At 42.4% G+C, this 23,068-nt stretch overlaps 2 protein-coding genes and 1 non-coding gene across 16 annotated transcripts in view; 2 read left to right on the top strand and 1 right to left on the bottom strand.

Annotated features, from left to right (window-relative positions):
* Window positions 1-14,732, top strand: part of TMEM25 (transmembrane protein 25) — a 21,720-nt gene extending 6,988 nt beyond the window's left edge. The window contains exons 9-11 of one of the 12 annotated variants that reach the window (XR_008615387.1): window positions 514-541; window positions 3,513-3,607; window positions 13,701-13,790. Coding sequence is in view for 7 of the 12 variants with exons in the window: in XM_055078734.1 (XP_054934709.1) it covers window positions 514-541; window positions 3,513-3,543 (59 nt within the window). In the remaining 5 variants the exon portion in view is untranslated. The other 11 variants (XR_008615385.1, XR_008615388.1, XR_008615386.1 and 8 more) reach the window with 11 other exon arrangements.
* On the top strand, window positions 3,984-4,056 carry TRNAR-CCG (transfer RNA arginine (anticodon CCG)). The gene has a single exon. It is a non-coding gene; the product is annotated as a tRNA-Arg (tRNA).
* IFT46 (intraflagellar transport 46) lies at window positions 5,701-23,068 on the bottom strand. 3 transcript variants are annotated; one of them, XM_007124165.4, is made up of 11 exons: window positions 22,926-23,068; window positions 22,093-22,189; window positions 18,153-18,232; window positions 12,744-12,818; window positions 12,495-12,588; window positions 11,923-12,051; window positions 10,361-10,482; window positions 9,931-9,997; window positions 6,924-6,984; window positions 6,554-6,639; window positions 5,701-6,194 (listed from the first exon to the last, which is right to left on the bottom strand). In XM_007124165.4, exons 2-11 carry the CDS (start codon window positions 22,114-22,116, stop codon window positions 6,099-6,101), a joined length of 834 nt encoding a protein of 277 aa, XP_007124227.1. In that variant the 5' UTR covers window positions 22,117-22,189; window positions 22,926-23,068; the 3' UTR covers window positions 5,701-6,098. The 3 variants fall into 3 exon arrangements, with proteins under 3 accessions (XP_007124227.1, XP_007124226.1, XP_028356995.1); XM_007124164.3 differs by lacking the exon at window positions 22,926-23,068 and adding an exon at window positions 14,727-14,866; XM_028501194.2 differs by lacking the exons at window positions 5,701-6,194; window positions 22,926-23,068 and adding an exon at window positions 14,727-14,866 and having other exon boundaries at window positions 6,225-6,639.

The following is a 23,068-nucleotide window of genomic DNA, read 5'->3' as shown; positions in this document are numbered from 1 at the left end:
GAGCGGCTGGGCCCGTGAGCCATGGCCGCTGAGCCTGCGCGTCCGGAGCCTGTGCTCCGCAACGGGAGAGGCCACAGCGGTGAGACGCCCGCGTACCGCAAAAAAAAAAAAAAAAAAAAAAGGAAGGCCATTCTGACACATGCTGCAACATGGATGAACCTTGAAAACATTATGCTACGTGCAGTAAACCAGATACAAAAGGACAAATTGTGTATGATTCAACTTATGTGGTACCTGGACTAGGCAAATCCATAGAGACAGAAAATAGAAGTTACTGGGGACTGAGGGAGGGAAAGGAAGGAATCGTTGTTTAATGGGTCCAGAGTTTCAACTGGGGATGACGAAAAAGTTCAGAAGCTGGACAGTGGTGATGGTTGCCCAACAATGTGAATGTACTTAATGCCCCTGGATTGTACACTTAAAAATAGTTAAAATGGTAAATTTCATGTTTTGTGTATTTTACTTTGATTTTTTTAAAAAAATTTGTTTACTGATTCAATCTTCTAATTACAGGTCTTACAAATTTTCTTTTTCAGTATTGGTAAGTTTTGTGTTTCTAGGAATTTGTCCATTTCATCTAGGCTATCCAGTTTGTTGGCATACAACTGTTCATAGTACCCTCTGCTCCTTTTCACTTCTGTAGAATTGGTAGTAATGTCCCCACTTCCATTTCTGGCTGGAGTTATTTGAGTCTCTCTTTCTTAGACAATTGGCTAAAGGCTTTTTAATTCTGTTAATCTTTTTGAAGAACCAAGTTATGGTTTTGCTGATTTTCTCTATTGTTTTTCTATTCTCTATTTCATTGATCTCTGCTCTAATCTTTATTATTTGCTTCCTTCTGCTAGCTTTATTTTTTTTTTTTTTGGCTGCGCCATGTGGCAAGTAGGATCTTAGTTCCCTGACCAGGGATCGAACCCAGGCCCCCTGCATTGGAAGTGCAAAGTATTAACCACTGGACTGCCAGGGAAGTCCCCCTTCTGCTAGCTTTGAGTTTAGTTTGTTCTTCTTTTTCTAGTTCCTCAGGTTGTAAAGTCAGATTGCTTATTTGAGATCTTCCTTCTTTTTTAATGTAAGCAATTACAGCTATAAATTGCCTCTGAGCACTGCTTTTGCTGTATCCCATACGTTTTGGAATGCTGTGTTTTTGTTTTCATTTATCTCTAAGTATTTTCTAATTTCCCTTGTGATTTCTTCTTTGACCCATTGGTTAAGAGAGTATTGTTTAATTTACACAAAATTTTACAGTTCTCCTTATTGTTTTCTAACTTCATTCCATTGTGGTCTGAGAAATTACTTTGTTTATTATTTACTTTTTTATTTTTTATTTATTTTAAAATAAATGTATGTATTTATTTATTTTTGGCTGCGTTGGGTCTTTGCTGCTGCACGTGGGCTTTCTCTAGTTGCGGTGAGTGGGGGCTACTCTTCGTTGTGTGCAGGCTTCTCATTGTGGTGGCTTCTCTTGTTGCAGAGCACGGTCTCTAGGCACGTGGGCTTCAGTAGTTGTGGCACATGGGCTCAGTAGTTGTGGTCGCAGGCTATAGAGCTCAGGCTCAGTAGTTGTGGTGCACGGGCTTTGTTGCTCCGCGGCATGTGGGATCTTCCTGGCCCAGGGCTTGAACCCAGGTCCCCTGCATTGGCAGGCGGATTCTTAACCACTGCACCACCAGGGAAGTCCCACACATTTTTCATTTTCACCAAGAATTTTATTGAACAATGTATTCACTAACAGAATGAACTTTTTGGCCAGCCCAATGGCCAGCCCAATATTTCATGGATATGGAATCTTCTCATCTCTCTTTGACAGTGGTTCTCAAATTTGTCTGCATATTGAAATAAGCTGAGGAACTTAAAAAATATGGATTCTTGTATCCTACCTCCAGAGATCGTGATTTTATTAGTCTGGTGTGTTGTCTGGGAGAGGAAACTTATCTTTAAAATATCTCCTTAAACTTTAAACTTATCTTTAAAATATCTCACTGGACCCTGGTGGTCCAGTGGCTAAGACTCCACACTCCCAATTCCAGGGGCCTGGGTTCGATCCCTGGTCAGGGAACTAGATCCCATATGCCGCAACTAAAGAACCCACATGCCGTAACTAAGACCCAGTGCAGCCAAATAAATAAATAAATATTTAAACATATATATCTCCAGTTGATTCTAACATGCAACCAAACTTGAGAACTACTGCTCTATGAATATTATAGTTAAAAAAATTTTCTTCGTATCTTGCCTGCTTTGCTTCTCTGATATCCTTTGTTCTGTTTTCATCTTTTTCTGGCTTTCTTCAAATGCCTGGTGACTGTACATTCATAGTTAAGAATTAGAGTTGCAAGCATGCCTACGCACACATACACACAGACACACGCACAAGAGTGAGATACCCAGCAAGCTGAATGGAAGGTGATGGTAGGTAGGGGGGACCAAATAAGTCTATATGCTTGAAGACTCCCTGTCGATATCTTTAGGTCTTTTCTCTTTGGCTGATCAGTTTCCCAAGGGAGGACTCCTCCAATATTGTGCTTTGGAGGGATACGCCGGAAGAGGGCTGAGGGTCTCATTGCTCATTCCTCTATTTTGTCCTCTTATTTTAAATATGGCCCCTTATTCCTGTCCTCAGAATTGCTTGGTGTTCTCATGTCCAGAGGTGCCTTGGTTTAAAGGGGACTATCTTCTGTCAGGGTAAGGAGGTGGGCAGCACAGATGGGGGTTTCTGGGGATCCTATCTTTCTACAAACCTTCAGCCAATCCTCCCGTCTGCAGCCCCTCCCTGCACACATGCCATCAGAAATATCTGACACTTTCGATTCCTGACCCTTTCCAGGATTCTGCAGTGTCAAATGGCTTACTTCTTACTGGTTTCTCTGTCCCTCTCCTCTACTGGAAATCAAGTATCAGGTTTTTTCCCCTCCCCCTGCCCACTAAATCTGTTACCACTTGTCCACCTTTCAAAATTGTATTGCTCTCTGGTCTACAGTCATTTTCTTTCCTATTATCTGTCCTTGCTGGTTTATACCTTTAAAAAAAATTCCTATACTGTCATTTTAGGAAGGTTAAAGGAGGGAATGCAAATGTAAATACTTGTGTTCAATTTTTGTTTATTTAGAAATGTTGAGAGGCTGGGATAGCAGAGGGGAGGGACACTTCAAGCCAGGAAAATAGACTGCATAAAGGTTTAGTTAGAAGAGGGAACTCATGAATCATGTGTAGAGCATGGCAAGCAGGCTGGTTTTGCAGTTTTCACTGGGGAATTAGAAATCTCGGGCAGGGAGAGAATAGCCAAATGGAAAGTCTAAAAGTCTAAAAGGCCAAGTGAAAAATTTATACTTAGTAACATAATTATTAGATCTTACATTTTGTGGCATTTAATCTTTTCACATATTTTCACCCATAGGACAAGCCTAGGAGTTAAGTTAGTGTTTATTATAACTGTTTCATAGCTAGAGTAACTGAGGCATAGAAGTTAAAAGAGAAGTTAAAATGAGGTCATAGAAGTTAACTTATTTTTCTAGGGCCACAGATCAAGTAGCCAAAAGAGAGTAACCTCAGACTGTGGAGGAGGAGGAGCCCACGATGGAAACAGTGTCTGAAGGTGCTCGCTGGAGAGGTCAGTGGACGTGCTAGGGGAGGGAGACAGGCTAATATAACAGGCCTGCGCATCAGCCGGTAACTTAGGTAGGAAGTACAGCTGATCCTCATTATTTGCAGATTCTGTATTTGTGAATTCACTTACTAAAATTTATCTGTAATCCTAAAATCGATACTTGCAGTGTTTTTACAATCGTTTGCAAACATGCTTAGAGCAGTGAAAAGTGTGAGTCGCCCAACACGTACCTTCCCAGCTGAGGCTGAACAAGGCAACATTCTGCCTCCTGGTTTCAGCTCTCACACTCTAAATGAGTAGCCTATCCAAGGTCTATCTAATGCCTCATTTTTTGCTTGTTGGTGGTGGTTTCAGTGTTTAAAAGGGCTCCCCCGGGACTTCCCTGATAGTCCAGTGGCTAAGACTCCATGCTCCCGATGCAGGGGGCCTGGGTTCGATCCCTAGTCAGGGAACTAGATCCCACATGCCACAACTGAAAAAAAAAAAAAAAAGATCCCCCGTGCCACAACTAAGACACGGCGCAGCCAAATAAATAAATACAATAAATATTTGAAAATAAATAAATTAAATGGCCTCCACCCGCATAGTGCTGAGGTGCTGGCTAGAGTTAACTAAGTGGAGTAAGGCTGTCATGTGCCTTACAGAGAGAGTGCGTTAGATAAGCTTCATTATGGCATGACTTACAGTGCTGGTGGCTGTGAGTTCAATGAATCAATGGTTGTTGACGAAAATCTTATGACAGAGGCACACAGGAAACTTACCTTATATTTCCCCCAGGAGCAGTGGTTCAGTATTTGCTAATTCAGTGTCTGTGGTGACTTGATAGAACAGAGCTACTGTGAATAACGAGAGTCGACTATACTTACTAGTGCTGAGTAACAGTTCTAGCCAAAGAAGGCAGTCCGATTGTTCCCTGAAAACCTGATGGAGAATCTGAGTTCCTATCACGTTTTTGCCTCTCTTTTTCCTTGAGTGAAATGTGAGCATTAATGGCATCCATCTGAGAGCAGAGCACCTGGTCCCAACATGGTGTCAAAGTGAGGCCTGAGCTCAGCTGTTCCTGCTCAAGTTCAAGCATGAGATGAACATCAGAGTTGGCTTAAGGGTCTGTAGGAAACGATGCCCCTCCTGTCTCGTGTTTCTCGGGTATGTATTAGGCTGTAGCATCTTACTGTAATTTTCCCCTCCGATCAGTTCTTGCCCCGTATATCAGTACTTGGCTCCATTACCTGCCCAGCTGCTCAAGCCAGAAAACCTGGGAGTCGCCCTTTCTTCTCTTCCCTCCCTCACATTCACTCTATCACTAAGTTCTGTTGGTTCCACCTCTCCTGGTTGTTTATCTGTTGTCTCGTACCCCACACCTTCCCTTCTATACTTTATGCTGCTCGATTTTCCAGATTCCCTTGCCAGCTGTTCATTTCTGCCAGTGGGAGGCACCAGCAGGCTAGGAGAGGGTGGGAGAGAGGAGGCAGCAGCCCTTGCCCAGGGTGGCTGTAGTAGGGGTGAGGGTCTCGGACCTGCTTGGCCATCCTGGCCACTGCGGCAGCTCTTCTGTTTCCAGCCCCTGCAGTGGATACTCCCCTTTAACCTCTTGTTCCTTCAGCACTCTGCATTCTCCCTTTTGTTTCTTCAGCCCTTCCAACACTTTTGTAAACAACTGCCCATACTTAACATCCTTTGTTAGAAATAACTAGTATGGTTTCTGACTGGAGCTTAGCTGATAAAACCTCCAAAATATTTCCTGAATCTGTCCATCTCTACCACTACCACCCAGTCCAAGACACCATCATCTCTCACCTGGGTGACTGCAATAGCTAGGCTCCCTGAGACCACAACCAGACAGGTCTGGAGGTAGACAGGCAGGTAGCCTGTAAGGCAGGTAGCACTACCTGGTGGGAGACCCCCAGAAAAAATAAGTTCTGGGAGAAAAAAGTTTCCCCTCTATTGCCAACCTTGGAGGACTGGGGTTTGATTTTATTTCACAAAGTTGATTTGCTTAAACTGCTATTCACTTAATGCCTATTCCTAGGCCAAGTTCCTTATCTCTGCCTATGCTCAGTCTGCCTTCTCTCTTTCATATTTAAAGGACAGCAGGATAACCAGAAAGATAAGAGCATTTTATTTGTAAAATCTTTGCCAACTAACTTTAAGAATGAAAGAAAATAATTCTATTGCTATCTCAAAAGAACGTATTTTAAGCCTTCCTCCCAACCTGAGCATCCTGGGATCCCAGGAATTCCAGTGCTTCTAACTCACATCCCCACAGTGGTGTAGATGCATAATTAATTTCCATGGGAAGGAACTCTGACACAGGCATTAGCCATTTAATGACCATGGGCAGTGCTTTCTGGCAGAGAGGGCAGTAAGACGTGCGCTGTCTCCGAATCAAGCTGTGAGGCAGGCAAGGCCGCCAAGTGGCTGACAGTGACCCCTCCTTCTCAGATGGGGCAGAGAAGCCAGCTCAGCCTTGAAACAGAGTGACATGGGAGGTGTCTCAGCTGAAGGTTAATGTCTCTGCATCTCCTGCTTGGGAGGTGGAGTTGGACGGAGGGGTGAATGCTTTCTTGCCTTCAGCTAGAGCTTTAAAATGCTGTGAGGAGAGAGAGGGAACGTGAAGGATTGGGGACATACTAGTTACTACATTTTAGCAAGAACTAACCTTGCTTCCTGCTTCCATTCATTAGGCCACTTGGTTCCCCTGTAAGAATGAGTGTCCACTGTAGATCCTTATCTAGCCTTGTCTAAGGCCCACATTGCTTCTACTTCCCCTTCCTTTACAAGCCCCACCCCTGCCTGCTTTGCAGTTCCCTTCGTTATGGGGAAGGGTGATGGTAACTCCAGGCAGAGACATCCTCCATTGTCACAGGACAGAATCACAGCAGACCCAAAAGAGTGGCGACAGCAGCAATCCTCACTACAGCTTAAGTCAATCTCCAATGCTGGTCTTACCTGTGAGTTCTTGAATTCCGAGTAGAGGGAAAAGAGCAGATGGAGGGACTGAATCCGACTCTTGTAGATGGGGATGTCTAGGATGGCTGAAATCGAGAACTCCCGTGAGCCGAAACGAACAAAAATCCGCAAGCTACGGGGCATTTCTGTTTAGGATGGCCAGTCCCCTCCCAGATGGGATGTGTTACTGTAACTCTGGGGGTTAAATACCCAGCAGGTAGTCGCATAAACCCAAATACCACCCTCGAGTGCTGCCAAATAGCACAACAGGCTTAAAGTAAAGGCTGTAACTCAGAGTAAACCAGCCTTTTCAACAGCCCACAGTGAATTTATCCAGAGATGGGGTCAAGGAAGGGATGGAAGGGCTTACCACAGATCATGTCTATGTACTCTGCCAGGCTGCAGTCAATCTCTGCTGTGGGCAGGCTCACCTAGGAGGGGCACGGGATGGACCCGAGTCAAAAGGCTGAAATTTCAGTGGTCCTAGCATCACTCACTCTCTCTGAAGGAAAAGAGCTCCAAGCATAAGGGGTGACATGGGCTGAATTGTGTTCCCCCAAAATTCATATGTTTAAGTCCTAACCTCTAAGTGCCTCAGATCATGTGACTATATTTGCAGATACGGTTGTAAAAAAGAGAAGTTAAAATGAGGTCATTAGGGTGAACCCTAATCCAGTATGACTGGAATCCTTATAAGAAGAGGAAATTAGGATCTAGACACATACAGAGGGAAGACCATGTGAAGACACAGGGAGGAGACAGCCAAGGAGAAAGGGTCTAAAAGAAATCAACTCTGCTGACAATTTGATCTCCAACTTCTGGCTTCCAGAGTGTGAAAAAATAAATTTCTGTTGCTTAAGCCACCCAGTCAGTGGCACTTTGTTATGGCGGCCCTAGCAAATAATACAACGTGCCTTTTCTTTTCCCCCTGATCAGTAAAATGGAATTGGTAATACTCATTAACCACCAAAGTAGCATATGATATAACAGGACCAAAATATTTTATAAGTAAAATATACTGCCATGCAGTCTTCCTGTGTGTATTTGTGAAGAAGAAACTGGACCCAAGTTATGGCCAAGTATTTATAGTTACTTGGTGTTAGAAGGCCTAATGGTCCTTGGACACCACAGGAACAGAAAAAAATGACATCTCAGCAGGCTCCAGATCTAAACTCATATTGTAAGTTTAAAAACCACTAGCTTCTTAAAAATTTATTGTTCTCTTTTTACAAAAATCAGAGTAGATGATTCTGCAATTTCCTTTTTCCACGTAACAACATGTCATTGGTATTTCTCTGTATCAGAGCAAAATAAGGCCAAATGATATTCCATTGTGTATTTCACTGAATGGATGTACTACAATCTATTCAATTCTCTAATCAGACAGTTTTCTTCAGCTATAGCTTTAAAATGCTGTGAGAAAAGAGATTGTTTTCAAATTCTTTGCTTTTACAACAATTTCTCAATAAACATGTACCAAAAACTCTTGTTTTCATGGAGCCTATATTTTAGTAGGGAGAAACAAAAGACAAAATAAGTAAGGTATACAATATGTTAGAAGGTAAGTATCATGGAGAAAGAGCAGGGAAAGAGCTTGGGGAACATGGTGAAGCAATTTTAAACACCATGGCCAGGAAGGACCTGTTATCATCTTTGCTCAGTTTTCTTTTCTTGATATGTAAGAGCTTTTTGCTTGGACAGTAATGTTGTCACATATATATGTAAGTAACTTTTTTTCTTCTTGGCCGCGCCACGTGGCATGCGGGATCTTAGTTCCACGATCAGGGCTCGAACCCGTGTCCCCTGCATTGAGAGCGTGGAGTCTTAACCATTGGACCTGCAGGCAAGTCCTGTATAGTTTTATTTTTGTTTTACCTGTTTAATTCATTTGGAATTCCTGTATGCATATGGTTGAGGCTTAGATCTATTTAATTTTTCTCAAATGGCTGGTCAATCATCTCATCACAACCCATCCTATCTCTAATCATTTAATTCCCAACTAGGTTTTTTTTTTTTTTTCTTTTGGCCACGCAGCACATGGGATATTAGTTCCCCGACGAGGGATCGAACCCACGCCCCCTGCCTTGGAAGTGCGGAATCTTAACCACTGGACCGCCAGGGAAGTCCCTCTAATCATTTAAAATAACCATCTTTCTTATACAACAAATTTCTACATTTACATGGGTTTGTTTCTGGATTGTTATGTGCTGCTGATCTATTTCTATTCCTAACCAGTACATTATTGTTTTATTTACTACAGCTTTATAATGTGTTTCTAATGTCTGACAGGGCAAATCCTCATTTTTTCCCTAAAATTTTCATGATTAGTCTTAAAAATTGATTCTCTCAGATAAACTTTGTTACCGAATTTTCAGTTTCTAAAACAATGCAATTACAATCCTAATTGAAACGGCCTTCCATTTCTCCGGTGAACTGGGGAGGACTGACAGTGCTGAGCGACTGACCCCTCCCTTCCAGGAACATGGCTTGACCCCTCATTCACTCAGAGCTTGTGTCTGCCCTTCACTAAAGTTTTATAATTGGTTTTCAAAAGAAGTCTTGACAATTTCTTATTAAATATATTCCTGGGCACTTTTTAAAAATTTAGGATCATTATGAATAGGACTTCAGCTTCTCAGAATAGCATATACACCTCTGTGGAAAAGGTGGAGTCTAAAGTGATAATACAAAAAGTACATATGTTCATCAAAAGGTATGTACTCATAGTAATAGGACAGTAATATTACAGAGTAATTTGTAATATCCCCAAACTGGAAACTACCCAAATGGCTATCACAGAATGGATATATTTAAACAATGGAATACCATACAGTTGTGAGAACAAACATATAACCATGATGTATGAACAATATGGATGACTCTCCATATGGATGAACAATACAGATGAGCAAATAAGACACAAAGGAACATGATTATATTTAGATAAAATACAAAACTGGCAAACCAAGGGAGTTCCCTGGTGGCCTAGTGGTTAGGATTCCAGGCTTTCACTGATTCCAGGTTCAATCCCTGGTTGGGGAACTGAGATCCTGCAAGCCATGCGGCATGGCCAAAAAACAAAAAAAACAGGCAAACCTAATCTGTGCTATTAGAAGTCAGGAAAATAGTTACGTTGGGAGATGGAAGCCTGAGGGGGCTTCCAGGATGCCAGAGATGTTCTGTTTTTTTGATCTGATGTGTTGGTTACACAAAGGTGTTCAGTTGGTGAAAGTTAATCAACACTTATGTGTATGTTTCTGATTTTGTTATTATACTTCAATTTAAAAGTTAATGATAATAGTAATACAAGAAGAGAGAAAACACTGGGCCCTAGAATGAATGCCACACTTTCTTAGCTCCTGCTACCTTCCACTCACCTTTCCCAAAAGCTCTTCAAACTCTGGAGACCATTCCTGCATCAGCATGTCAATATCAGGCATAGGCCTACAAGTACAGAGGTAAACATGAATAGAAAACATGGGCCGGTATCAGCAATCTCTGCATCAGGATATTTAGACTGAAGGGAGATTCTCAGTCTGGCACATTAGGATTTCAGGAAAACATAGACTGGGTGGGCCAAACTTACCCAGGACCTGGGGTTTGGAGAAGCTGGCTAAGTAATAATACCAGATAAATCATAATCTTTATGTCTGCACTCTTAGCCAGTAGCAGCCAGGATCCATAGATCCTCAGGTTGATATATCTCAAATATGTCCCAGCCTTGGGACCGCCTTCTCAGAAGCAATGGCTTCATAGGTGGTGAAGGTTACCATGGGTTACTACAGTGAAGAATGTACTATTTCTTACCTGGTGTAGTGCACAGTCGCAGGGGGCTTGGAACGGTGTAATTCAGAGATGCTCTCAATCCATGTGTCAATGGCTTTGGGGTTCTTTTCTGCATCTTCCAGGCTCTTTACTTTCATATGTTGCTAGAAAAATAAGGGGAAAGCCTGGCTGATGGCACTGAAAGATGTTTTTTTTTGTTTGTTTGTTTTTCTAGAATTAAAAAAATAATAAATTTATTTATTTATTTTTGGCTGCGTTGGGTCTTTGTTGCTGTGCGTGGGCTTTCTCTAGTTGCGGCGAGTGGAGGCTACTCTTTTGTTGCGGTGCACAGGTTTCTCATCGCATTGGCTTCTCGTTGCAGAGCATGGGCTCCAGGCGCGCAGGCTTTAGTAGTTGTGGCACAAGGGCTCAGCAGTTGTGGCTCACATGCTCTAGAGGGCAGGCTCAGTAGTTGTGGCACACGGGCTTAGTTGCTCCGCAGCATCTGGGATCTTCCCGGACCAGGGCTTGAGCCCATGTCCCCTGCATTGGCAGGTGGATTCTTAACCACTGCGCCACCAGGGAAGCCCTTGAAGGATGTTTTTACTCTTGTTTTTACAGAGTGGCTCATCATATGCTGCTATTTCGTATTCAAGGTAGCTGCTGAAAAGGGAAGCCTGCCAGCAGCCAAATGAAGATTATAGGAAACCCTGATAAAATCTTCTGGAGCCGGGGGAACGGGGCAGGTCAATAGGAAAGGAATGACCACAATAAGACACCATTTCACACCTACTAGGATGGCTAGAATAAAAAAGACAGACAATACCAAGTGTTGGCGAGGATGTGGAGAAATTGGAACTCTAATTCATCGCTGGTGGGATTGTAAAATGATTCAGCGACTCTGGAAAACAGTTCGGCAGTGCCTCAGAATATTAAACAGTTTCCATATGGCTCAGCAATCCCACTACTACCTATATACACAAGACAACAATATATGTGCGTGCAACAACTTGTATATGTTCATAGACACAGACTTAATAGAAATGGAAACAACTGGTAAATGGATATACAAAATACGCTATGTCCATACAATGGAATATTATATTCAGCCATAAAAAAGGGAATGAAATAGTGACCAGGGTTTAAGAGCAAGGGAGATGAGGAGAGGAGTGACTACTAATGGGTATGGGGTTTCTTTTTGTTTTGTTTTGGTTTTTGGCCCCGCCTTGCAGCTTGTGGGATCTTAGTTCCCCCACCAGGGATTGAACCTGGGCCCACCGCTGTGAAAGTGCTGAGTCCTAACCACTGGACCACCAGGGAATTCCCAAGGGGTTTCTTTTTGGAATAATGAAAATGTTCTTAAATAGTGGTGATGGTTGTACAGCTCTGTGAATATACTAAAAGTCACTGAATTGTACAATTTAAAAGGGTGAATTTCATGGTAGGTAAATTATATCTTAATACAACTGTTATTGAAAATAATAGGGCTGGTTGAAACCATAGCCATCCCTTTTAATAGGCAGTTAAGTCAACTGTTCAAATACTAGCAAGGCTTCTACTCTCGGCCCCCTGGAGCTGGGGCCTGTGCTAGGCTAGTATCTTACTGTGACGTTGTGCTGTTTGGAATTCTCTGTTAACCAAAGTGAGAGCACTGTAGGGTCCGACTGCTTTGTAGAAGGCTCATCCAATACCAGTAGGCCAAGGCTGTCAGGCTTTCCATCAGGACGTGGAACCTGGTTAAGAGAAAGGTAAGAAAGCAGAGAAAAAAAACATGGGAAGGATATAAAAAGGTACACTTGCTTCCAGTAAGCTGAAGAGGAAGAACTCTTCTGGTTCATCATTATTTCTAGTATTAAAAAGCATGCCTGTATATCATGCTGTACTAAAGTACTACCTAGAAAAAAATACATGATCTATAGGACCTTGAATATAAAGCTGAAGTCATGGATAATTAGGAGGCAGATATATGACAAATTTTTAACACCTCATGAGATAATCAATTATTACCTAATAGCAATGAGTATAATTTGGAGTTGAGAGCAAGTTAAGAACTCCAGTGAAATGAAGAATATATATATTAAGGTAGCTATTGCTAGTCAGGGAAATTAGTGGAACTGTTAGAGTGATAGAGAGGTCAGAAGAAACACCTGTCAGTTTTAGGATGTTCTGACTGTACCTTTAAGAATGCATCAATATCCCCGACAGCTGGGATAAAATCAGGAATGAAAGGTTTCAGTTTGTGGTCCAGGTCAATCAACTGAGGTGTATACCTAGGAGATATTGCCATGGGAAGGTGGAGACTGTCAGAGAAACTTACTTTATTATTCAGGCTGAAAAAACCTAAGGGGAATGGCCATGTTTCAGACTAGAGGAAGGAAAGGGCAAGGAAGGGCTGGGGGTTATGGTGGGAGGGCCTGGTACTCACCTACTGATGTACTGGAAGAGTTCCTTAATCTCAGCAGAAACTGGCAAATGCTCATAATCTGCAGGATCATAGGCACTGGGGAAAGGAAAATGTGGTTCAAGGTAGCCAGAGAAGAGCAGGGGTTGCTGAGCCCTGGTTCAGCCAGGGTGTTACTCTGGCCACAGGGCATATGACTCTGGACCTAGTTTCTGCTCCACCCACATCTGCCTTTTCTGAGCAGCTTACAAGGTAATTTTAAAAAAGATTATAGGGCTTCCCTGGTGGCGCAGTGGTTGCGCGTCCGCCTGCCGATGCAGGGGAACCGGGTTCGCGCCCCGGTCTGGGAGGATCCCGCATGCCGCGGAGCGGCTGGGCCCGTGGGCCGTGGCCGCTGGGCCTGCGCGTCCGGAGCCTGTGCTCCGCAACGGGAGAGGCCACAGCAGAGGGAGGCCCGCATACCACAAAAAAAAAAAAAAAAAAAAAAAAAAGATTATAATTAGCTCTCAGCTATCTCTGACAATGAAGAAGAACAGAGCTACAGAAAATCCAAAACATAATTTTAAAAAATTTTAGTATGTAGCAGAAATTGTTTTCCCTTTTTTTTTTGAATGAAGGGGATGAAGAGAAAAGATGGAATGAGATCTTAATTTCTGACATGAAAATGGTTTATCCCAAGAAAAAAAGGAATTTTTACAAAGATGTTTTTCAGTGTTATTTATAAAAGTAAAAAATTAGAAACAAAATGTCCAACACTTGAGAGATGGTTAGATATGTCAAGATGAATACCACAGTTATTAAAAATACTTGTATTAATACATGAAATGTATACAGTATAAAAGTAGTAGAGTACATATTAATGACTATAATTAAGTAAAATGTAATGAATTGACAAAGTATATAAGTGACTAGGAAAGTTATTTAAGGTTCTTCTGGGAAGAGTTGCTTAACAAAAAAAGTAAATAGTTTATATTTCCCCAGATTATAATTTATGGAAGCAGAATCATGAAGTAAACTGGGAAGCATGAAAAGTCAGTCTGGCATTAAACATTTGCCTAATTTACGTAGTGTCTACCTTCAGGTGGATAATTCAAAGGTAACTTTTTATTTTTATTAAAATACTTCATTGAATAAAGTATGCATGCACATGATAGGAAATAAAAGGTACAAAATGTATTCAGTGGAAAGTTATGTCCCCTTCCACCCCTGTTCCCTTGCCACCAAGTTCCCCTCCCAAGAGTAATCAGTATTATTAGTTCCTAGGGTAACCCAGAGATAGCTTATGTAATATTTGTTTTATTCACATGGTAGCACAGCATAAAGACTTCTATACCTTTTAAAAATGTAACAGTGTCCCTTGGAGATTGTTCTTTACAGTGCATAGAGTGCTGCCTCATACTTTTTAATGGCTAGAAAGAATTCTACTGATTGGCTACACCAGTTAATTGTATTTTAAATGAATGGGCTTTAGAATCTACTTTGATTAAAACCTACAGGGGTGGGTCATGATTAATCTAGCACCAGAGCTGGAATATGGTGAGGAGAATTTTTACTGAAGCATCACGCAGGAACATTTTGCCTCAATACAGGGTTCTGGATGCACCTATTCTCTACCCGTCCTAAAAAGGTCTGAGCCTAAAATAGAAATGTTCCTGTGCATGTATGTTTTCCTTGCTAAATAGAAATGCTTTGGTACGTGTATAAATTTATCTTCTCTTCCCTAGAATGTGAACTCCTTGAAGTCAGAGACCATCAGTTAAACTGACTCAGCAAATCCTCATGAAATCCCTGAGCCCACAAGTGTTTCCGATAGTGCAAGTGACATCACAGGATTCGGGAAGTAGAGCCGAAAAAGAAGGAAAACTCATTACTCTGGGTTTCTGAACATCTGATAATCCTAAACAGAGGAGATCAAAGGAGCTGCTGGAATTTCACTTCTCACTGACGTCCTCCTGTCCAGTGTTTTGAAGGAGGCGTTTTCCTCCTTGGCAAGGGGGCTTTCCTCACCCTTCCACCGGGGCCCCGTGCTCCTCCTCCTCCTCCTCATCATCATCAGAATCAGTTTCAGATGAGTCATCATCATCATCATCATCATCGTTTTCACTAAAGCCCCGCTGAGGCGTGAGCTGCGAAGTCTTCTTTTTCTCCTGAGATAGGGCAGGAGATAGAAAGGTCCAGGTAAGGAGAAATTTAGTGTACCTTTACCCAGTTCTCTCCTAGTGCTCTAAGCAGAACCCTCCCGCCTGACACCCATTCACTGGAAAAAGAAGGAAGTGGTCCCCAGAAGGGCCTCGAGAACCTTCCTCTGCTCCTCCTTAGCTACTAACTGAGTCCCCCACTTTCTATAACCATGGTCTCTTCCTCTGCTCGAGGCTTGGGTATAAATTTTATCCAATACATATCTCTTTTACCTATTACTTAGGAGATTCTGAGAACTCTGCATAAACTTTATCCAGTCAGCTTCAACTCTAAAACTGAGGGACTTCTGAAGAAGAAAGCAACTCTAAATATAATAGTTATTTTGGGAAGAAAAGGGGGAAGATGAAGTAGGGAAGACACACTTTAGGGAATCTTAATACTCACAAAGATCACAGGGAGGAAATCTAGTATTTAATTGGCAAGGCTTCCCAGGGTAAGCTACTTGTAACTATCAAAAGAAGAAAGTTCATAATCAACCCCGCGCCTGGATTCTGACCAGCGGCTCTGGAGACTGTGGGTTTTCCCTTTCCATTCAATGGGTGTCTGACCTATGTGCATGGTTCCCCTCCCTTCCCCCGTAAGTTAAATGCAATGACTGTACATTATATCTCAAGATAAGAGACTCTTCTGTCCTTGGCATTATGACATACCTTTCTGGGCTTCTGGTTCTAGATGCACCACCCCACCCTCAAGCCGACAAGAAGGGGTAAGGTGGTGCTTGGGCTTGCCGGGGCAGTTGGGACAGGGTCCATGTCTTTGACTCTAGGGCCTGGAGCCTGTGGCATGCCCTCACTTAGGACCTAAAGGGTGGCCAATTGGCCCCCTTTAAAAATAGGCTTTTCAAGCTTGGTTTCCATAATGCCATATGGCTTACACTGAGGTTAAGAGATGATTGGTTCTAGATTTTTTAATTATTTAATGTTTCTTTTACATTAAAGCAGCTACTGACATGTAAAACTGTGACACATTACAGGACATCAAAAACTTCTTCGGGTTACATTCTCCTCTAAGCATAACACAGATTTATTATACATAGATAAAAATATATTTTAACTAATCTGTAACATGTGAGACTGATGACACAGTTGCAGAATATGCCTTATTGGTATACAGGTGGTAAGAATCTCCCACAGTGTTCTTTCCTAATTCAAAATCTGCCCAAATTATTCTTGGTCACATGGGAAGCAGTCTGGCAAGGGGAGATTTTTAAGAATATCGTCAGCTCAAAGATTATTCAAAAGTGGATCCTATCTGCTGATTCCGGGTGTATATTAAATTGGAAAGATAAATGAGCCTTGAATATTGACTACATCATGATGAAAACTAGAAAAATTTAGGGTGAATATACAAAATTAGGAGGTCAATTTAGGAAAACTGTTCACTTTTCTTTTGTCTGCTTCTTCAAAGTAGCTTTGCAAAAATCTCTGACCTATGGGAGAAGACTTTATATACCACAGACAAGATGCCAAAAAATTACTTTGTAGGTAAGATGTCAAACAGCACACTGTCACAAAGTGGGGCTACCTTAAAACATTACCTTTTAGACTTTCTATGAAATCCGTCTCTGTTACTACAGCTTTCTGCATTACTTCAAATATTCTCCTTCACCTGAGCTTTCAAAACGCCTGTTCTTGGAGGACGATTAAAACATAACCATTGGACCATGTGCTAAGCCTAAACACAGGGGCTGTTAGACAGTGCACATGTGCAAATTTAAGGCCCTATCTGGCTAGAGCTGTAGGCGTCTCCTCATCTCACTTTCAGAAACGGTGATTCTCTTGGTTCATAGAATAACACCAAAGTGACATCTGGGCCTTAAGACTTCAAAACTAAAGTCTCTTTCACAAGATACTAGCAGTATCACAACTGTTGACAGTGAACCAATGCCAGGATCAATCATTCCAAACTTTCTTTATCGTAAGAATTACTTGGAGTGCTTGCTCAAAACATACATTTGCAGGCTTTTACCTTCAAGATTCTGATTAGGCAGTTCTGGGTGGGGACTGGAAATCTGTTTTTCTAAATTTAAAAAAATTTTTATTTATTTACTTATTTATTTATTGGCCGTGCCACGCGGCATGTGAGATCTTAGTTCCCCGACCAGGGATCGAACCCGTGCCCCCTGCAGTGGAAGCACAGAGTTCTAACCACTGGACCACCAGGGAATTCCTATCTGTTTTTTTTTTTTTAAATAAGTACCCCAGTTGATTATTATGACCAGAAAAGTTTGTGAAACACTGGCCTGTGTTACATGAAATTTCTCACAAAAACATCAGCTATAACAGTAAGCTTTATTCCTGAAGGAGAGTCAAAATCTTTTTTTTTTTTTGCGGTACGCGGGCCTCTTACTGTTGTGGCCTCTCCCGTTGCGGAGCACAGGCTCCGGACATGCAGGCTCAGCAGCCATGGCTCACGGGCCTAGCTGCTCCGCGGCATGTGGGATCCTCCCGGACCGGGGCACGAACCCGTGTCCCCTGCATCGGCAGGCGGACTCTCAACCACTGCGCCACCAGGGAAGCCCTTCTGATTAGGCAGTTCTGGGTGGGGACTGGAAATCTGTTTTTCTAAATTTAAAAAAATTTTTATTTATTTACTTATTTATTTATTGGCCGTGCCACGCGGCATGTGAGATCTTAGTTCCCCGACCAGGGATCGAACCCGTGCCCCCTGCAGTGGAAGCACAGAGTTCTAACCACTGGACCACCAGGGAATTCCTATCTGTTTTTTTTTTTTTAAATAAGTACCCCAGTTGATTATTATGACCAGAAAAGTTTGTGAAACACTGGCCTGTGTTACATGAAATTTCTCACAAAAACATCAGCTATAACAGTAAGCTTTATTCCTGAAGGAGAGTCAAAATCTTTTTTTTTTTTTGCGGTACGCGGGCCTCTTACTGTTGTGGCCTCTCCCGTTGCGGAGCACAGGCTCCGGACATGCAGGCTCAGCAGCCATGGCTCACGGGCCTAGCTGCTCCGCGGCATGTGGGATCCTCCCGGACCGGGGCACGAACCCGTGTCCCCTGCATCGGCAGGCGGACTCTCAACCACTGCGCCACCAGGGAAGCCCAGAGAGTCAAAATCTTAATGCTCTTGACTGTCCTCCATGAGCTCAAAGGAACCCAATCACTGGAGGTGAGTATTTAAGAAATGTTTGCTACTGAACTAGTGTCATTTCAAACTAACTACTAAAAATTCAAAGTAGAAATTTCACAAGAAGCTGTGGGTTATACTGCACCTTGTTATTTTCCTCTTCGTACTCATCACTGCTGTTGTCAGCCATAGTCTTGTTAGGAAGATGAGCGGAACGACGAAGTCCTTGGAAGAAAAGTTTTCCCTTTAGGTTATTGGTTTTTGTTTTTTTTTAAAAAAATATTTATTTGGTTGCACTGGGTCTTAGTTGTGGCAGGCGGGCTCCTTAGTTGTGGCATGCAAACTCTTAGTGGCGACATGCATGTGGGATCTAGTTCCCTGACCAGGAATCGAACCCAGGCCCCCTGCATTGGGAGCGTGGAGTCTTAACCACTGTGACACCAGGGAAGTCCCTAGGTTATTGTTAAAATGATTTTCAAAGACAGATATTTTTCGTTTATAATATTTTATGCTCTAACCATTTTATGGAACAGGGTTTATAAGAATATCTAACTGAAAGACAGGAAACTGAATTCTAGTCATGGCTCTGTCAATTCAATTTGAGATATACTTACTAAGTATTACTATGCTTAAGGCATTAGGTTAGACATTATACTAATTGGTCATCTGCCATTACATAAATAGCATAAAATCTGCCCTTCGTTTACATATTGGTGAAATGAGGTTAGTAATTAGTTAGTAGTTAGTAAAGCAAAAGGAGTGCTGGATTTATAGTCAGAAGACTGGGTTGATAGGACAACTCTATCAGGTGGACAAAATGACTTAACCTCTCTGAGTCTCAGTATTCCCACTTCTAAATGGGGTCAGTAATATTTCTCAGTCAGGACTGTTGTAAGGATCAATTGAAAAAAATTTTATGTGGAAGGAAATGACCTAGTTCCTGGCAAATAGCAGTCACAAATATGAATCTGAATCAGTGTATATAAGATAAAAGCAATAAAATATTCTGAACAATTAAAAGCATAACCAGATGTAAGATATTATTAACTGGCATGAAAACATGTTCAGTCATTTTTAAGTCAAATGAATGCCCACTAAACACCATTTTTCTGCCTTTTAAATTGCCTAAACTGAAAACAAATTATAATGTCCACAGCTGGCAAGATTATAAATGTGCTCAAGTCAGAAACCTGTGTGTCAGGGGACTCCCCTGGTGGTCCAGTGGGTAAGACTCCAAGCTCCCAGTACACAGGGCCCCAGTTCAAAGCCTGGTCAGGGAACTAGATCCCGCATGCTGCAACTAAGAAGCCTGCATCCAGCAGCTAAAAGTTCACATGCTGCAACTAAGACCCAGCACAGCCAAAACAAATAAATAATTAAATAAATAAATATTAAAAAACAAAAACAAAAAACCTGGGTGTCAGATAACTAACAAGGACCTACTATATAGCACAAGGAACCATACTCAGTATTTTCTAATAACCTATAAGGGAAAAGAATCTGAAAAAGAATATATGAATAAATAAATAAATAAATATAACCGAATTACTGTGCAATACATCTGAAAGTAACACAACATTGTAAATCAACTATACTTCAATAAATAAATAAATATGTATGACAGGCATTAAAAAATTAAGAAGTAATTAAAAATTAAAAACAAAAAAATAAGGTCAATGACCTGGTTGAAAAAAAAACACCTGAGTGTCTAGGTATACACACACCGAAAGACTGAAAGCAGGGACTCAAACAGATACTTGTACACCAATGTTCATAGCAGCATATTCACAATTGCCAAAAGGTGGAAACCACCCAAGTGTCCATCGACAGACAAATGGATAAACAAAATGTGGTTATACAAACAATGGAATATTATTCAGCCATAAAAAGGAAGAAAATTCTAACACATGCTACAGCATGAATGAACCTTGAAATCATTAAGCTACGTGAAATAAGCCAGACAGGAAAGGACAAACACTATGATTCTGCTTATACAGTACCTACAATAGGTAAATTCAAAGAGGCAAGGTAGAATAGAGGTTACCAGCAGCTGGGGGGTGGGGAGGAGGGGAGGGGAATGGAGAGTTATTGTTTAACAATAACTCTGTTCAGGATGATGAAAAAGTTCTGGAAATAGAGTAGAGATACTTACGCAACAACACGAATGTACTTAATGCTACTGAATTGTACACTTCGAAATGGTTAAAATGGTAAATTTTATATTAGGCAAGTTTACCACAATAAACAAACAACCCTGGATGTCATCCTTGATTCCTAACTCAAGAGCTAAATCCAATCCATCAGCAAGTCTTAGTGATTCTACTACAACAATACCTTTAGCATTTGCCAATTCTATTCTCAACTTCCTCCCCACATCCAAGCCACTATCACCTCAACTCAGCCATGGCGACAGTCCTTCTAACTGGCTCCTTGCTTTCACCTTTGCACCTTTCAATCCATGCCATGCATAACAGCGGTATGGCCCCTAAAGCCCTGCTTGTTATACCTCCTGACTACGTCTGAGGTTACTCTCTCCTACCATATGCTGGTCTTTCAAGTCCTCATACTAACCCAAGTTCTTTCTGGCCTCAGGGCCTTTTCATATTTCACTAGCTGCTCCCTCTTCCTGGCCTACTTTTCCTCTGGGTCTAAGTCCTTCTCACCTTTCAGTTTCAACCATCACCTCCTTAGGTCTTCCCTGACCCCTCCATCAAAAGTAGATCCCACTCCTCACCAATATTCTCCATAACATCAAACTCTTTGCTTCCATCAGTGCACTTAACACATTTGTAATTGTGTTTTTTTATTCACTTGGCATCTGTCTCCCATAATTACAGGCATCAGGATGGCAGGGTCAATGTCTCTTTTAATACTGTATACCTGAGAATTCCCTGGCGGTCCAGTGGTTAGGACTCCGAGCTCTCCCTGCCGAAGACCTGGGTTCAATCCCTGGTCGGGAAACTCAAATCCCACAAGCCACGCGGCACGGCCAAAACAAAGAAACAAACAAAAAACTGTATAGCTAGCGCCAAGCATAAGGCTGACAGATAATAGGCGTTCAAAAAATGTTTGTTGAACAAATGATGGTGTCAAGTCCTCTAAAAATATTCTGTTGAGGTTTCAATTGAAATTGCAGGTTAAGGATAGGTAACTGAAGCATCTTCAGAACTGAGCAAAAGAGTTTTGATAAATTAAACAAACAAACATGAACCCCCGGCAGACTGTGGGCAGAACAGTATCATGAAGTAAATGGCGATGGGGAACACTGGTTAGGTTGATGGAAGATCCTGCAATCTGGATGGCTGTGTTTTCTCCCCCCTTAACTAGTTGGAAAACAGAAGCAATGGCAAGTGATTTGACTCTGAAAGCCAACATCTGCTAATAGAAAATAGAAAATTCTTGGGGACAATCATGAATCCATCCTGCAACCCTCAAGGCGGTACCTACCAGGGTCAAACGTATTCTCCATGTGGTAATAGACAATTGTTTTGTTTCTGTTTCTAAGAAAGTACGGCTAAGTTTTAAGCTACATGTCATTCACGTGAGATCAACAGTTTTTTGTTTTCAATAAATTTATTTATTTATTTATCTATTTTTGGCCACGTTGGGTCTTCGTTGCTGCGCATGGGCTTTCTCTAGTTGTGGCCAGTTGGGGCTACTCTTCATTGCAGTGCGTGGACTTCTTATTGTGGTGGCTTCTCTTGTTGCAGAGCACGGGCTCTAGGCACGCGGGCTTCAGTAGTTGTGGCAGGTGGGCTCAGTAGTTGTGGCTCGCTGGCTCTAGAGCGCAGGCTCAGTAGTTGTGGTGCACAGGCTTAGTTGCTCCACGGCATGTGGGATCTTCCCGGACCAGGGCTCGAACCTGTGTCCCCTGCACTGGCAGGCGGATTCTTAACCACTGCACCACCAGGGAAGCTCGAGATCAACAGTTTTGATTCTCATGGTTTATTTGCAGATGACGTTTTTTTTTTTTTTTTTTTACAAATTTTGGTTTGTTTTTAATAACCGCTGACTTACAATTGCAAAACAAACAAAACAAAGAGAAAAACAACCATTTCTTTCTTTCTTCTTCATGCCTCTCTTACCTTTGTGTCTTGTGGTTGGACCATAAATACTCGCAACCTCTTCAGGGTCGTTAATCTCTAGACGCTCATCATATGTCTGGTTTTCAATGGTCTTGGTCTAAGCAAAAGAAAATATGATTACAGAGCTCCTATCACGGGACATTAAGCACTCTGTGGGGAGGTGGATTCCAAACCAGCACTGGTTCCTCTTCCTTACCCAAGACACCAGTTTTACCTGAAACCTTCACCATCCCCCCCATTCAAACTTTCCTTAAGGCTTCTTGGCCCCAGGTCAAGCAGTTAAGTCATTCTGCTGCAGCCCTTATTTAGGAACTGCTCGCAGGCTGGCTGAGGAACGAGGGAATCGTGGAGAGAAACGACAGCCAACTTCTGAAGCAGCTCCCCAAAGCTGTAAGATACCCGAGCAAGGGCAAAACAGTATTCGTCTGTAGATAATGGCTGTCTCCTCCGGTTCGATCAGTTTTGCAAGGCGGCCGGAGTGGAGGCTGTAGAGGCTCTAGAAAGAGTTCTGTCTCTGGGGTTACCTGGGAGGGAGGGGCGTTCCCCGAAGAGAGGGTAAACTCCAGTCTCTTGGTCCCACCCAATAATCCCGAAAGCATCACCCTCACCCCCACCACACCACCCCCGTCTTGTATGTCGGATCCCACTTAAGTTTCTTGGGGAGTAAAGGAAGCAGGATGGTTGGTGATGGCGTGAGGGAAGGAGGGAAAGAACAGTTGTCAAGAAGATGGGAAGAGGTGGAGGAGAGATGGGGAGAGGGAAGGGGAGTCCTTTCTATTCCTCTACGGAGGGAGAAAGAGAGTTCTCTTTCTGCTAGGGTGAGTACGAATTACCTGTAGCCCTTCTGAATCCGTCTCCTCTATGTGGAAAGAACCCCAGCCTAGGGCTGGGGTCTCACTCCAATCTCAGACCAGGCCACTTCTACTTGGAAGAAGGCCAAGGGCTTCTACTCGGGGCAACGGGCCTGTTGTCAGTC

The sequence above is a fragment of the Physeter macrocephalus genome, chromosome 16, assembly GCF_002837175.3.
Source record: "Physeter macrocephalus isolate SW-GA chromosome 16, ASM283717v5, whole genome shotgun sequence".
Classification (NCBI taxonomy): domain Eukaryota; kingdom Metazoa; phylum Chordata; class Mammalia; order Artiodactyla; family Physeteridae; genus Physeter; species Physeter macrocephalus.
Note: the sequence above shows the minus strand (reverse complement) of the source record. Positions and strands in the feature narration are given on the sequence as shown.